A 15395-nucleotide genomic window follows, 5' to 3' on the forward strand; every position below is an offset into this window, starting at 1 on the left:
ATGCTTGTAGGACACTAAGCATCAAATAGGCTTAGGAGGCATGACAGCGTAGGCTGAGGGCTTGCATAAAGGGTGGGTGCGAGGTTATGGTGCTTACTGTGCTGGGTAGGGAGGAAGAGGTTGTAGAGGAAAACTAAGCATACATATATGTGGACCATAGCATCCTAGACAAATTATGAATTTTGTTCTAAGTAAAATACAGTAAAATCAATATGATAGTTCTTAAATATTCTAGGTGATCATAACACTGAAAATATTAACTTCTCAGTGGAAGAAAGTTTTTAACATTAATTTATCATATGCAGTTTCACATAGGGGATCAAGGATTCATAGTTCTGCAGCAGTTTTTCAAGCAGAGTTACCTCTAGGATGAACATAGGAAGACAGAGGTGCTTAGGTGGGGTGCTAGGCCTCCCCCCACTACAGCGCAAGCAGCTCTATTTCTAAAATCTCTTTCATATGTCGACACATTAGAAAAAGGTTTCCACTGCTAAGGGGACAACACTGCTGTATTAACTGACAACCTACTTGGACTGAGGTATTAATCCATTCTTACTACTCAGTGGATCCACTTCTGTTCGGCTTCCAACTCCCCTGGTTGCAGGTCTGTGGTTTCTGCGGCTTCTGCGGTTTCAGGACGCAGATCCAGGAGCCAGCACGTGTGATATTTATTATTATGGCTAAAGTTCATTCATGCACTTCATGATCAACTGAATGCTAAAACATGGTTGTCAGAAGATTCCAGGAAAACCACTAAACAGAAGGAAGCCACACGTTTTAAAGACAACAGATTTTTATACTACAAGCAAGGTCTTAAACGATTCTGTGCTGTGCAGATGGAACAATGGCACTCCACAGCATTTACTTCATCATATTAGAAAGTAAAGCCTAGTGAAGAATAAAAAGGCCATGTACTTGGGTAATTTCTCAGGCACCACGTAAAAAATAGACACTGTTTGACCTCTAAATCATAAAATCAAGGCCAGCCAGAGAGCGCTGACCACAGGCTGACATATCTGTAGGAAAAGCTGACCTCTCTGGCAAGCCAAAATAAACAAAAATTTCTCAATCTACGGAGCAGAAGCAGATCTTTGAGAGTATGCCAGATTTATGTGGAAAAATTACATAAGCAGATTTTCATCTTCTGAAGGTGCTCTCTTTTCTACATTACAATTATTATGAATGGCCAATATAAGACATATTTCCATAAGCATCCATTATACAATAAATATTTATGTATTGCCTATTCAGAAATATCATGTAGTTCTGCATCAATAGAAATTTAGAAAAAATAAATTTTAACTTTTTTTTTTAGCTTGGGAAGTTACTTTTTTCCCCTCTCAGGATCCTTCCTTGATGTGAAATAGACTAACAGAGAGAATAGTAAGAACAACAACAAACCTGTAATTTCTTTATGAAACTACAAGGTCAAATTTAACTGCCTGGATTTCTTTCTAGAATGAAATAAAGAAGAAAAGCTTTGTGTGTATGTGTTTGGTTTGCTTTGAGAAAGATAATAAAATCAATATGCAAAATAAAACATTAGCAATTAAAATTTGATTTTCATTTTATATTTTCATTATATAAAATTAGAATTAAATTATAATATGTTAGCATTTTTTGTTTTATATGGGAGTCTTAATGTTATTTGTTTTTAGTTATCAACTCATAAAACTTTCCGTGTCCAGGCCTGTTCAAATGTTGCAAGGTCAAATGCTGAAAAACATGTACAAATGATATATATGAATGTACAAACATCGCATCATTTAAAAACAAGCTAAGCAATCAGGAAGTTAACAGGTAAATACGGAAAAACCATTGATCCAATGGAGTTATAAAGATGAACACACACTGAGTTTGGATTAAGTGTGAAAACAGTACCATTTCAACTGAGCTTAAATAAATGGTCAACTGATTTTAAATTTTCATAAGTCAGTTCTTTACATTATTATTTATTTTTCTGTTTACTTGGGCTGGTGTATATACCAATCATCAAAGAGGCTGATTATTATACAAGACCTTTCAGTTCATTAAAAGAAAACATGAAAACTTAAAATGTTGCTTTTGGACCTTCTCATAAGTAATCAGAAGTCACCTACCATGAAAACCACACATCATCCCGTCTTGTGTTGCAACTGAGGGGATTTGAGAAGAGAGTAGGCAGTACTTGGGTTTAGAAACATGGGGGATTCTTTACGACCCCTGGGCCGAAAGGAGAGACAGGAGCTTCCATCACTGGCTATACAAACAGAATTTCCTAAATTGCCCCCTTTTCCACAGTACAATTACGAGTAGCCAGTGATGGCAGCCATGACCATCTTTATTTTATTTTATTTTTTCCATTGCCATTTACCCCCCTCTGACTTCACTTTTTCCCCACCCTCAACAATATTTCTCAATGTACCATAAGATAACTAAAAATGTTAGTCATATTATTTCTCCAAAACACACATTTCACCAGAAATTCATAATGACATGATAATCTAGGACAGATTTGGATAAATCATCTTAGTAAATCTAGACAGACTCTGAACTTCAATGCCTTACTCTTTAAATTTAATAAATTTAGGCTGAAAGTCTGGAAGTTTTGAGACCTATATCACATTTGTTTAGATAATATATACCAAACAGGACAAAAATATAATTAATGAAAGTTCTCATTCATAGAGGTTAGTCTGTTATTAAGCAATTCAGCAAAGGACACTCTGATTACTGTCCTGGCTGGATACCATGTTATTTTTTTAATGACTGGATCTATCAAATATTAGATCTAAATGACTGGGTCTGTTTTACATTATAGAGATGGTATTAAATATAAATTCCAAGAAGACTTTCGGATGCTCAGCTGAAATAATGATCTCACCATTTGTCTGCAGATTGGGATCCCATTAGTGATGTAAGAGTTAGAGTAGATAATGCCTAAAGTATCTTATAAATCTGACAATTTGTGATTCAGATTCAAGTGCTCCAAAAACCGTTAAAAATGACTAAAATTTTTCAGTTTTTCCATTTTAAACCAATTGGTATTAAAATCGTTAAAGAAAGAAAAGCCGCGGTCTTTCGGGTATTCTATATAATTGGCCAATTTCAATGGAGCAACTGACACAGATCTCACAGTTATTACCCAATAAATCAATATGGACAGCAGAGCTTTGTAAACTAGAGCACTTCCTTGATGTCAGGTTTTATTATACTATTAAATTTATAAAATGTTTATTAAAATACTTTCCTTCTTTTATTAGGAGTGATTTATAGATGAAGCCTCTCATTAAAAATGTGTTTATTGGAAAACAGACTATTACTACTTAGATATGCAAGTGTAGAAATTGTTTATTTAATTATCAATTATTTTTAAAATTATCTTAGTAGAAATGTCATGAAATAATACTGTATGAATACTCTGAGTATGAATATTATACTGGTGGAGTATTATACTAGATATTACATTTCTGAGAGTGAATATTGCTGTGACGTTTCTAATACCTCACCATATATTTATTGCTGAAAAGTAATTTCACCAAGGTAGCATCCTCTGGCTGACTCTACAACTGTCCTAATGCTTTTTGTTATATCTAACTGCATTTAAATTATATACCAAATATTGTAATTTGGATCTATCAGTTTTCCATCCACATATTTGCTCTATTTTTCCCAGAAAAATTCAGTCCAGAATTAGACTGGCAGGTAAATTATTGCCTTTAAAATGGTAGAAACCAAAGAGTAACCATTTCACCTTCATGTTTTACAGCATGTCCCAAGCATAAAGAACATGTGATAGGGGGTTGGTTTGGGGGGAAATGTGCATCAGCAAACACATCAGATTTTAAACAAGACGCCTGTTCACTCAAGTAAACGTTAGAGAAACAGCTCCATGTTAATGCATTTACTACATATTTGTTACTTGCTGCACCTTCTGTGCAAACTAGAAGACATATGTTAGTTTAGCAGATATGTACTTAGGTCATTCTTTGCAAATGATCAAAATATCTAACCAACCATTTAAAGATAACTGAACATACAGCACTTGGCATTTTCTGAAGTCTTGTAGATGGCCTTTTGTAAATTTTGTTTTAAGAAAACATCAGAGTCTTCAAATGAGTACTAACAAGGTTTTTTTGTTTTCATTATCTGAATATGTAAGGCTTTGGGGGAATTTACTAGCTAGTCTCTAATAACTAATCACACATGAAAAAAATCCTAAAAAGTCCTATGTTTTTTTCAAATGCTTTAATATAGACTGGCATTTCAAGATAATTCCTTTTCAAAACAGATAGCAAAACATGACTTAGTTTTGCATAATTCAGCAAAGCATAAAATACTCGGAAACTAATTTAAATGGCTCTGCAAACTCTCGGCAATGATATCCAAAGGACAACTTCCCAGGCCTAGGATGACTCACACACCACTGGCTTGATCTATTTGATGTATTAGTCATGCCTCCGTCAACACAAATGTACTGAGATGCTATGTTTTCTTTATCTAGTACAAGACAGACATTCAAAAGCTTAATGGTCCTTTATTAAATGCCCTAAATTTTCCTAAACAAGTTCAAATAATTAAATGACAATCTACTATATTACTTATTATTAATTCTCTATCATTTATGGCTAGAAGACAAAAAAGAGGTTTCAAAAACTGAATCAAGGGCCTAATATAACTTGGACTAAGGGTTTTACATGTGCAGTCTCATTTAACACAACATTCTACTACAACAGGTTGATGATGAGTCAAGCTCAGCCAAGTCCGGACACCTGTAAAAACACTATATGGTGACTGAGTCACTTTAGGGAAGCACGTATATCTTACACCAAGACAGACCTTACATTTCAATGAAGTGGAAAACTGAACACCTCTCTGATTTTTATTATTTAATTGAATTGGCAAAATATATTCACAGGTAATATATAGGGCTGATGGGAACTAAGATATTCCAAGCCACCAATTGTATTTTTTAAATACTTGACATCACTTCCTGTTCTCCTGTACCCTGAGAAATAAGCATCACTAATCTAGTGTTAGTAAGGAAAAGTAGTAGTACAGAATAACACAATTAAAAATGGAAGAGAAGATTCAAACCCAGCTTTCTCTGGGTTTGTTATCTTAAAATCCAACACAGGACATTTTGAAAATGAAAAGTTTATTTATCAATGGACTTTGATTACAGATCCAAGGGCCAGATAACTATTATAGGTAATATGCAACAGATTTATTCTAAAGAATACCATATTTTATAAAAATATTCGATGAACAATAAAATTACTTCTATTAGTAAAGGAAGTAAATAAAGAAATGCACGAAGCTAGATTCAAATAAAGTAAAATTCCCTTTACTTAAAAATCTCTTTTTTGGAAGAAACCGGCAGTACGTTCATCTGTAGCTATCATAAAAACCCACTGAAACATACAGCTTGGCACAGGAGTGCATCCTAGCGCACATTCACTCAACACACCGATTTTTGTGTTACTATTTTAGTGTAGTGTCTACAAAACATGTGGCCATGTAATGGAGTTTTACTTCATTAAATGATACATATGAGCTGCTTCCTACATTGACAAAATTCTGAAATGGCAAAAGTAAAAATTGTGACACTGCGTGACCAGGCCTACAATTGTAGTAACCTCCTGTAGAACTATATTTACAGACGTTGACCACGAGTCCCCAGCAGAAGCACTGACCATCACATGCAAACACTCTTTTCCTCTTCCTTGGAAAGCGTTTTATATGTTTGACTTCAAACTGTGGAAGACAGTATTTAAGAAATGTCATATTACTGGGGAAGCGACGCCAGAACCAGAAGAAAGAAATGTCGACAGAAATAAAGACAGTTAAACAGAGAGAAATGGGCAAACCTTCCCAACATGTTCTGTGTAGATAAGCATGTGTAAAAAACTATATTTATTGTTAATCTCTTAAAATAAACATATATTAAGATTATTACTTAATACTTCCATTTTCCCAGTCTTTTAAAAGTTTTATTAAATAAAAAATAAATAATAAATGAGGAGCTTATATAAATAATACACTAAAGGTATTGGAAATGAGATAAATGGTAGTTATCTTCCCCTAAAATAAAGAAAATAAAAGGTGGCTGCTTTCCCAAAATGATGCCTTTTTATTCTTTTTAGTGTAATCAATTTATTGTTATTTCTCCTACTAAGATCTCTGTTTCGTTTATTTAATACAAATTTCACCCAATATTTACTAAAGCTCTGTTGAGGATGCTCTAGGCAATTTGAAGACCCAGTCTTCGTTCTTGAAGAACTCTCAAGTTAGTAGGAGGAGATAGAAACATGAGTGAAAGGTAGACTGCAATATGGTAAATGCCACAACGACACTGCAGTATGTGCCGAAGGCTGTGGGATCCAGCTACGGGGCAGGGCAGACTTCAGGCTCTGCTTCTTCAAGGAACCACAGGATCATATCATGTTCCGCATTTTGATAAGGAGTGTGGGATCATGGCAACGATAGGAAAGGAAGGAAGATCAAATGAAGGTAAAGAGGAAGGTAGAGAAGTGGCTGCAACAGTAATGAGGCAAAAAGAGCAGAGGTAGAAAGAAATGGGAACACGGAAACTGACAGGGATACAAATTGCTCAAGATGACAAACATGCACCCAGTACTATAAACATATACACACATACAGGCTGGATTTTACCCAGGTAGAGAGTGAGTCTTCCCTTGGGAGGTGGAATATCAAGGATTAGCAGAAGCAGAGTGGAAAAACAAATGAGTGTGTGTGTGTGTGCTCAGATTTCCTGGAATCTATACAGGGATCCCAATTTCTGTTCACATAATTAGCACCATTGATATAAGTAGGAAACAAAGGTTCCATTAAGGCTTATTATGTGATTTAAAAATCCTGGTGTAGAACTTTTCTGCCAAAACTGTTGTAATTATTTATTTTAAGGGAAGTAGTAAGACATTAGATCTTATATCATCTTTTCTATGTTAGCCTATATGGTCCAGAAACCTCTTTGGTAAAAGAATCCTCGGAAACATAGCAAAGACCTTGTGCATAAATGCCAGTCTATCCACAAGCTTATATCTGAAAACCAGAAAAACAGCATTGAGTTTCCTTAAAAAAAGTTACACATATTATATATATATACATAGTACATACATAGTATATATATTATAGTATATATAATATGTATATATTATACACAAAATGTGTATATATATCATATATACAATGTACATATAGTATGTGCATATATAATACATTTATATATAGTTTCTTAACTGTCTGAAATAAGACATCATTATTTTTTAAAAGCTTCATTTTGCTGATATACTTGGTTTTCAAAATTTCACACAAAAAATTGAGGAATGACAACTAAATTTCTATAATCACATGCTCCTCTCAAATATATCAATGTGATCTTAAATAAGAAGACATTTAAGTGTACTAAAATTGAACACTTTAATGAAGCATGACTCCAGTGACTTACATGTACAACACAGTCCAGATAACATTTGTAATTGCTGTTTTGTCACTATAAACAGTGATAGTTTTCTTCTTGTTGTTTTCTGGCTATGAAATTCTTCAGTACATGAATGTATTATTAAGTAATAGTTTAGTAGAAATGCTGTCCCAAAACATCCCATTCCTGGGAGCCTACAGTTTTCTCAAATGCAAACGAAATATGATTTTGTAATTCCAACAGACACTCAGCACTTGGTAGGCCTTTGCACTACATAAAACTATCTTGGTTTGGGTCTGCTGAGTTGGAAGACCCGCTTTTCCAATTTATACCACTTCTATAATGTGGGAAATACTGCTACTCAATTCCTTTGGAGTCAGTACTTAACCCAGTGAATAAAATGGGAGTCATAAATTGTAGAGAATAATCTTGTGTTTATCCCCTTGATATCATACAAAACCCTTTAACTATTTTTCTACAGAAAATAGGAATCACAAAGTAATATAAAATATAAATGGACTTTTTAAAGCCTCATTTTACAAGCTGGGTTTACATGTTACCATAAAATGTAAAGAAATGTTGGAATAATATTAGATATGAGTAGCACAACTATATGTAATTATTAACCTCAAGCCATGTAAATATCATGATGTAGTAGTCTATTTAAAGTGGTATTAAATAATTCTTTCATAAGAGTTTATATATCATTTATCTCCAATATTTATGATTGGTAATATACTTGGTATAAATTTGACTAATTGAGAATATGAATATCTTCACATTTCTTTTATACAATGCAGCATAGCCAAAAGGGCCTTCTCTGAATGAGGTAAGAAGGAATGCTGTCTGTATTTCATAAGGATTACTTACAAGTGCAGCAGCTACAATTATGTCATCGGAAGTTACTTATCCTTACCCTTCTGACTCAGTATTACAATTAAAAAGCACAAATTTACAATCTAGGCTGTGCAATGTCAGCATATGTTCTTCCCCCATTGGATGAACTTTTCCTAGTCAATTCTAGTAACATGCTAACAATTTTAATAAAGTCATGTACTTGTTGACTCCTTTCTCATTTTGCCAGCTAATTAGCCAAAAGATACACACATTCTCCCACATGATTTTCACATCTAATGTCTACAATCACTCATTCATAGTCAGCCACAAAACAAATGGCTGCTGAATCCAATTTCTGTAAGTTCCAGCACTCTCTCAACCCACACACCTCACGACCATGACCAGCAAAGTCCCTAAACACCATGTTTAACCTGCATAGGACAACTTGGTTTCTGCTGCCATTCATGAAAAAAAGGGCTACGAGACTGGATTCAAATTCCACTACCATAGATTTGATGGTCGAACTGTACTCATTGAAGATCTCCTAAATTTTATAAAACAATAATAAACCAAACAAAAACTAGTTTCTGGTGTTAGTGATCTTATTAGCCAGCCTGTAACGTCACATTTTCTGTGTGTACTGTAGCTTTTTATTCCAGGGGACACTAATTAGTTTTAAATGGTGTTAAATACCATCCCTGCAGTTGCAAGTGCTTCTCTGGGATTTTTACTGGAGAAAAGAACTCCTGTAATTTAAAACCACTTTGTTTTCTTCCATCACAGATGTTACCGAAACGCTGACCTGTAGAAATCTTAGAGGTTTCTCACCCCTCTCCGGTTGCCATTAGTCTGCATTTATTTTCTAACACATCTTTTCCCCTTGTACCGTTACTCTCCCATAATTTCCCATCCCCCAAATTGCTTTCAGCAGAGAAAACGCATTTAGCTAGTTAAGCCCTTCTCTCTTTCCCTCCCTCCTTACAAAGCCTTGGCTACCCTTCAATAAAATTCTCCAACAACGTGTCAATTTTATATTGGCCACAAAGACAACTTCTGTTGGGGGAGGGTAAGGAAAGAGGGACTGGAGCTTGGCTGTCCCTTTCCACAGACAGGGATCTTTGTGGAGATCAGAAAACATTTCCTGCATAAAAAATCAACACACACTCCGTTTGCAGGGTTTGGGAGCAAGAACGAATCTTTATCAGCCGTGACCCCAAACGAATGGGACACATCCATTAACCATCCAAACAGGAAACTAATTTCCTCAAAATATGTCAGCTTTCTTGCATTATTAAACATAACACACAATCTTAAATCCTCTGGTGGCTCCCCCACTGGGGATTGGGTGAAAGCTATAAATCACTCCTGTACTTTCTTCTTCCTCCGCATTTCCGTTGCACTGTTTCTTCCACCCAGCTCATCTCAGACAGCTCCCTCTCCTCGTGTATATCAACAGGGGACCAAGAGTAGCAAAACATCATGCCTGAGGGATTACAGGTCTTAGAGAATCAGCTTGTGTTTTAATACTGCCCTCCTCCCCTACCCGCTCGTGGTTTCACAAGCTGGGGATCCCAGAGTTGGTGCTACCAGTGGGGTTCTCTTGACCCAAGAAAAAAACAAGCAGGAGGGCTTTATTATACAAAGCATCTGAACACCACGAACCTATGGGGTGGGGGGCACCCTTGTAACATATACCAGGAAGTCATTTGGTCCAAACAGGCTGGCTATTGACTTTGGGTCACCTTTTAGTCCTGCTGCCCAAACCCGGAGTGAGATGGTGGGATAGAGAAAAGGAGAGAGGTAGTGAAGGGGACTGGAGCATGAAAGAGATGGCTACAAATCTATTTTACAGGTGTCATGTGTGTGTGTGTGTGTATGTGTGTGTGTGTGTTTCCCAAGGGCTGCAGCCTAATCCTCACCAATCTCCAGAGCAAACTGGCTCCACATTTTTTCATCTTTTCTCCTGAATATTCCACCCACACTTCTGGGGCATGTAGCTGAGAACTATCACATCCTCACCTCCTGTCTCTTAAATTTTGAATCCTGAAACTAGCTTAAGAGACCTTTATCAGTGAAGATCACAGAGCAAATTAATCCAAAGATGGTTGAGTTAAAGGTGCAACACTGAGGCCCACGAGTTGAAGCAGCACATTTTAACTCCTTCCCCAGCTGCCCCCTCCCTTCCCCCCCCATCTTCCCCTTTTTGCTGGACACTTACCTTCTTTAGGCGGTCGCTTGGCCTCCCTGGTGAGATTGCAGACCTGGGTAGTTTGCAGCTCCTGGGTCAGGCAGCCCTCGGTCTGCTCATTCAGGGGTAACACCACGTTATTTAACAAAACCAGCGACTGGTCGTCAATCCCCCACTCTCCCAAATGCTGAGGGCAGGTGCACTTTGTATACATGATCCCACATGCTTCTGTCCTCCCGTTTTCTGATTTTAAGCAGCTCTCCAACCAAGTGCATAACACATGGCAACCAAACTGGCTTGGGCTCACCTTGTTCAATACCAAAAACTCAAAAAAGGATTTCTGGTCTTCTTCCCCTTTTTTCTGTAATCCTGGGAAGTCGGTTGGAAATACCCGACGAATCTGAATAAAATTTTTATCATATTGTAGAAAAACAAAAGCATTCTTGGAATTGCAGAGTTGCATTATAGAATGATTCTTTCTCAAAAGATCCTTTATTTTCTCATGAGAAAAATGATCAAACTGATAAGCCAGGAGGGAAAAGTTAGAGCAGCTAAGGTCCTTTTTGGAAAATTTCAGGTAAATGCTATATTTGGTTGGATCTGGATTTTCCAGTGTCCAAGTGCAGTTTGTAAAGTTTTTGGGAAACATTTCACTTACAGAGTACGATCCGTAAATGACTCCCTTCACCAAAGTTGAACACCAGAAGTCTTGGGCAGCATTAAATCCAAACATAACCAGGAGATAGGTGGAAAATATATAAATCAGCAGGTTACGAACAGCCTTCATCCTATGTCATTTGGCCTGTAAAAATGGCAATGAAAATAAAATGCAAGTAGGAGTCTCCGTGCACTGAAAAAAAGAAACTCCTCCAATATTACAGCCAGCTGTTTTCAAGATTTCAGTTTTTAAAAAATCCTTTTTTAAAAAGAAGGGCAGGTAATTTTTATTTTATAACGCCAGGAAATTATCTGTTGCTGTGTGAACAGCGCCCTCAAGTGGCCATTCACAATGACCAAATTCTGTACATTTAATTTAAAAATATTGAATAGATTAATAGGAATGCCCTAATTTATCTACCAGGATTTACTGCAAGTGCATTTTAATTCTACTGAAAGAAAAGAAAAACATGTGTTTTTATATACCTTAGCCTAAATGTTAATTTTTGAAATATTTTTAAGCAACCTATAAAACCCTTTCTCTCCTTCAGCCTTTTGCCTGCAGTAAACATCATCATACAAAATCTAATCTGATAATCTGGGAACAGCTGTCATCACATTTTTTCTTCTTAATTATGAAAGTAATTATGTTAAATGAAAACTACAATTTCAAAAGCACAAATGATCATTTGTTGCAGATGAAACATAGTTTCCTAAATGCCCCTGCTAAATGTCTTTGCAGGGGCCATGGTGGGGACTGATGAGAAACTCCTGTGCAAAAACACCAGCATTCATGTCAATTAACAGAATTTTAAAAACATCATCATCCTAGACAGGGCAAAGGTGGGTACATCCTCAGATAAGACTTGTTGTTCGACATCACCACTGAAAACCAGAATTTAAGGCAGTCATTTCAATGTTACATGCCCTCCTGGGATACGTGAAGTGGACCATTGTATTAGTACTTGTATCAAAAGGTGATGTCAGTGATAAATATCCCAGAACAACAATAATTGAGCTCGCTTCAGTCTTAATTGTTTTTTAAATTAGGGCCATTTTATCTAGAGTTATCTACTGTAATTTAAGATTTACATGTGGTAGATAAAATACATAGAATTTTCTCTCCTAGCAGATTTCAATTATAGAATTGTTCCCTTTACAATAACAGCTCCAACCCTCCTCTTCTTTTCTTTATTTTTCTAAACTTGGTCTTGCATAATAAAGCAATCCTTGGTTCTAGTTACCTCTGTGAGTTGTTATCCTAAAATAACTTGAATTTTTTCAGCTTTCACCTTTAAGAAGTTATTTCTTGGAATAAATGACACTGCTTTTTTTTTTTTATTTAGCCTTTGAGCTGAGAAAAGTGATACCAAGTTAATTTTTAAAGTCTTTACGCTGCAGTCTCTTCCACTATTCTGTAAACAGACAGACATACAGATATATAGATAGTTAAGAGTTTTCATGTCTTTGCCTGGGTCCTCTCTAAACCGGAAAAAAAAAAACCCTCTTCCTTCCCATTGCATAACACCCACACCAACTCATGCACACAATCAGTGACCAAAGTCCCTGAGAATAAATCTGCATTTTCCAGATTGTAATTCAAATTCTATGTCTTGATACAGGCAAAAAGACCCAACTCTAAATCTCTATATAGCAGCAGTTTAAAATAACACCCGAACTGCTGGGACTATTAAAACAGGGTTCTCTGTTTCAAGCGCACAGCTCAATGAATAATGTATTTTCTTCTTGAGAAAATAAAGCTAGTGAGCATTTAAAGGTTAAAAAAGTAGGGAAAGTTGTAGGAAATTCTGGAAATAATTTCCTCTTTTTTTGCTGTAGCACTTTGCAGGCAATGCAGGTCTGCGCAGTGTTCTTCAGGATAGAGTGTAGGCGTTGAGAGCCAATGTGACAATAAGTGTCTAAATTAGGAATTCCATCCAAGAAAGGGGGCTTCATTTTATACTCAGTAACTGAAAAAGAGGTCGTATTTTTATGTCCTATTGGAATCCAGTACTTTTGCTTCCACTGATTTGACAGTCCATGTCTGCATTGCTGTGCTCATCAAGGATTAGAAAGAGTGAGGAAATAGCTTCGATTTCACTCTCAAGCCTGCTCAAGAGACTCCCCTCCTTACAATGCTCTTTATTTTCACTATTAATTCTTGGTTGCAAAGTCTTGTTTTATTCTAAATAATCAAAATAAATCATTGTACTCTGCCGCCACCCCCAACCCACGACTGCGCAGGGCCAGTTCAAACAATTGTATTTCCCTCTTTTAAAATGAAAGAATGGAGTGGAGGGTGTCTAAGGGCTACCCATCGAGGTCTTAAGGATGTTTAATTTACTTATTGATGTATTTATTTATTTATTTATCTCCTGCTGAGAAGCAAACCGGCGTTTAGTTTAGCTATTCTCAAAACTGATTTTTCTGGGTGACACTTTAGTTTAGTCGAACCTAGACGGCGCCATCACTCCACTGATTTTTTCCCCAGTAGAAGACCCACTGCTTCCCGTTAACTTCCTTTTTAACCTAAAATTTCTCCCCATAAAATTACCCCAATCACACACAATCGTCAGATTTTCTAGGTCTCCCTGCTTATTCCTTCCAACCTAGCTCATCTCTTGAAAACCAGACTTCCCTAACTTTTCAACTGCAGCGTTTAAGTAAATGCAGTCAGTCGGGTTTGCTCACAGCCCCTCCATCTGCCAGCAACAGCTTTTCCTTTGCTTGTCCTCCCTCCGCAAACACCTAGCCTAAAGCTCCTCGGTGGCGACCCCTGGCAGAGGGAAGGTGACCCCGGGACCCCCTTCCTTACCTTCCACTCCGAAAGCTCAGGGAGGCTCTTGCTCTAAGACACCAGCACAGGCACGCGTCCCAGCAACAGTGACGGAGAGACTCCCCTTCGGTCCCAATCACCGTTGCCCATTTTCCCCGGCTCGGCTTCGAAAATCAGGATTTATTATTATTTTTTTAAATTCATACAAATGAGAAGCAAAAGGGTGGGGGGGGGTGGGTGTCAATAAGGGGACCGGTGGGAGAAAAAAGCTGCCAGGACCCCAGAGCCTGACGCTGTATCCAATTGAGGGCCGGGGGTTGGGGACAGACTCTAAGGGAACAAACAATTTTAAAAAATGCAAGTGGCTTAAGGGCGAGAATTTGTTTTTACCAAATCTACATCCTCAACAAACCGATAAGCCAAGAAGCAAAGAAAGCGCTGAGATGCGAAGTGACCGGCGGCGGCAGCGGCTGCTAAGGCAGATTTGTTGGGGCGGTGGGTTTATTACAGGAGTATTCGTGGTCGGATGGAAGGCTCAAGCTTTTGCTTTTTCCTCTTTCCGCTTTCCTCCCTCCTCCTCCTCCTCCCCCCGCGCCCCGCAGGTACTGGTGGACGCACGGCGACTAAGGAGAGGGGGGCAAAAATCCTTGGCTGGTGATGTCGGAAAGATGTTTGAACGCCCAGCGAGGACGAAGGCGCGAGAGGGAGCGAGATAGTAAAGCTCTGTCTCAGTAGTCGCGCCGGCGCGCGGCTCTCGCTCTCCTCGGGGCGCGCGCCAAGGAGGAAAGTGCGCGTCCCCGGGGCACGCGTGCGCGCCGGCCTCCCGCGTGCTCGCGAGCGCGCGCACCCGGTGCCGGCTCCGGGCGGTGGGTCCGGCAGCGGGCACGAGCGTTGGAGCGCGCGGCGTTACAGCGGCGTCTTCCCGGAGTAGTGCCTCCCGAGCGCGCGGGCGGATGTGAGAGAGGGGGAGCGAGCGGAGCGGCGCGGTGGGAAAGGAGGGGTGCGGGCGGGAGGGAGGCTCCGCGGAACTCCCGCCAGGGCCGGGGTGTGCCTGCACGTCACGGCTACTCAAAACCAAGCACGTCCCGAAAGCGGTATTTGCTGCCTCTGGGAGGTTTTTACATCCTCAGTTCCCACCGCTGGGGTTGGCGGCGGCCAACTGTAAGAGAAACTCCCTGGGAGGCGAGGCCCGGGGGGTGCGGAGGGCGGAGAGGCGACTCCGAGTGATGGGAAGTAAATAGTGGACTTGAACGTCTTTCTTTTTCTTTTAGCGCGGGCCAGTAGCTAGCCAAGAGCTGGGGTTTCAGCACCGGGGTTCAGACGAATGGATCGTCCACAGCCGAGGGGGCTCGTCGCTGCTCTCGAACCGCGCTGCGCGTCTCCGGGCGGAAAGATACTAGTTTTTCTCAGCAAGACTGCAATTAACATCTTATTTGTTCTGGCTAGATACAGGCTTTGTCAGGACCGAGGTGCGGCGACTGAGGTTGGGCATCTTGCATTGCTTTCTGCATGGT

General features: G+C 38.7%; 1 protein-coding gene across 1 annotated transcript in view; it reads right to left on the reverse strand.

Annotated features, from left to right (window-relative positions):
• ADGRB3 (adhesion G protein-coupled receptor B3) overlaps nt 1–14618 on the reverse strand; it is a 736029-nt gene extending 721411 nt beyond the window's left edge. The window contains exons 1-2 of the mRNA XM_037139787.2: nt 13921–14618; nt 10479–11250 (exon numbers count right to left, since the gene is read on the reverse strand). Of these exons, the coding sequence (XP_036995682.2) occupies nt 10479–11235 (757 nt within the window). The 5' untranslated portion in view covers nt 11236–11250; nt 13921–14618. The remainder of the gene's footprint in view (nt 1–10478; nt 11251–13920) is intronic.
• Between the last annotated feature and the right edge of the window lie 777 nt (nt 14619–15395).

The sequence above is a fragment of the Artibeus jamaicensis genome, unplaced genomic scaffold (assembly GCF_021234435.1).
Source record: "Artibeus jamaicensis isolate MK-2021 breed Jamaican fruit bat unplaced genomic scaffold, CSHL_Jam_final contig_388, whole genome shotgun sequence".
NCBI lineage: Eukaryota > Metazoa > Chordata > Mammalia > Chiroptera > Phyllostomidae > Artibeus > Artibeus jamaicensis.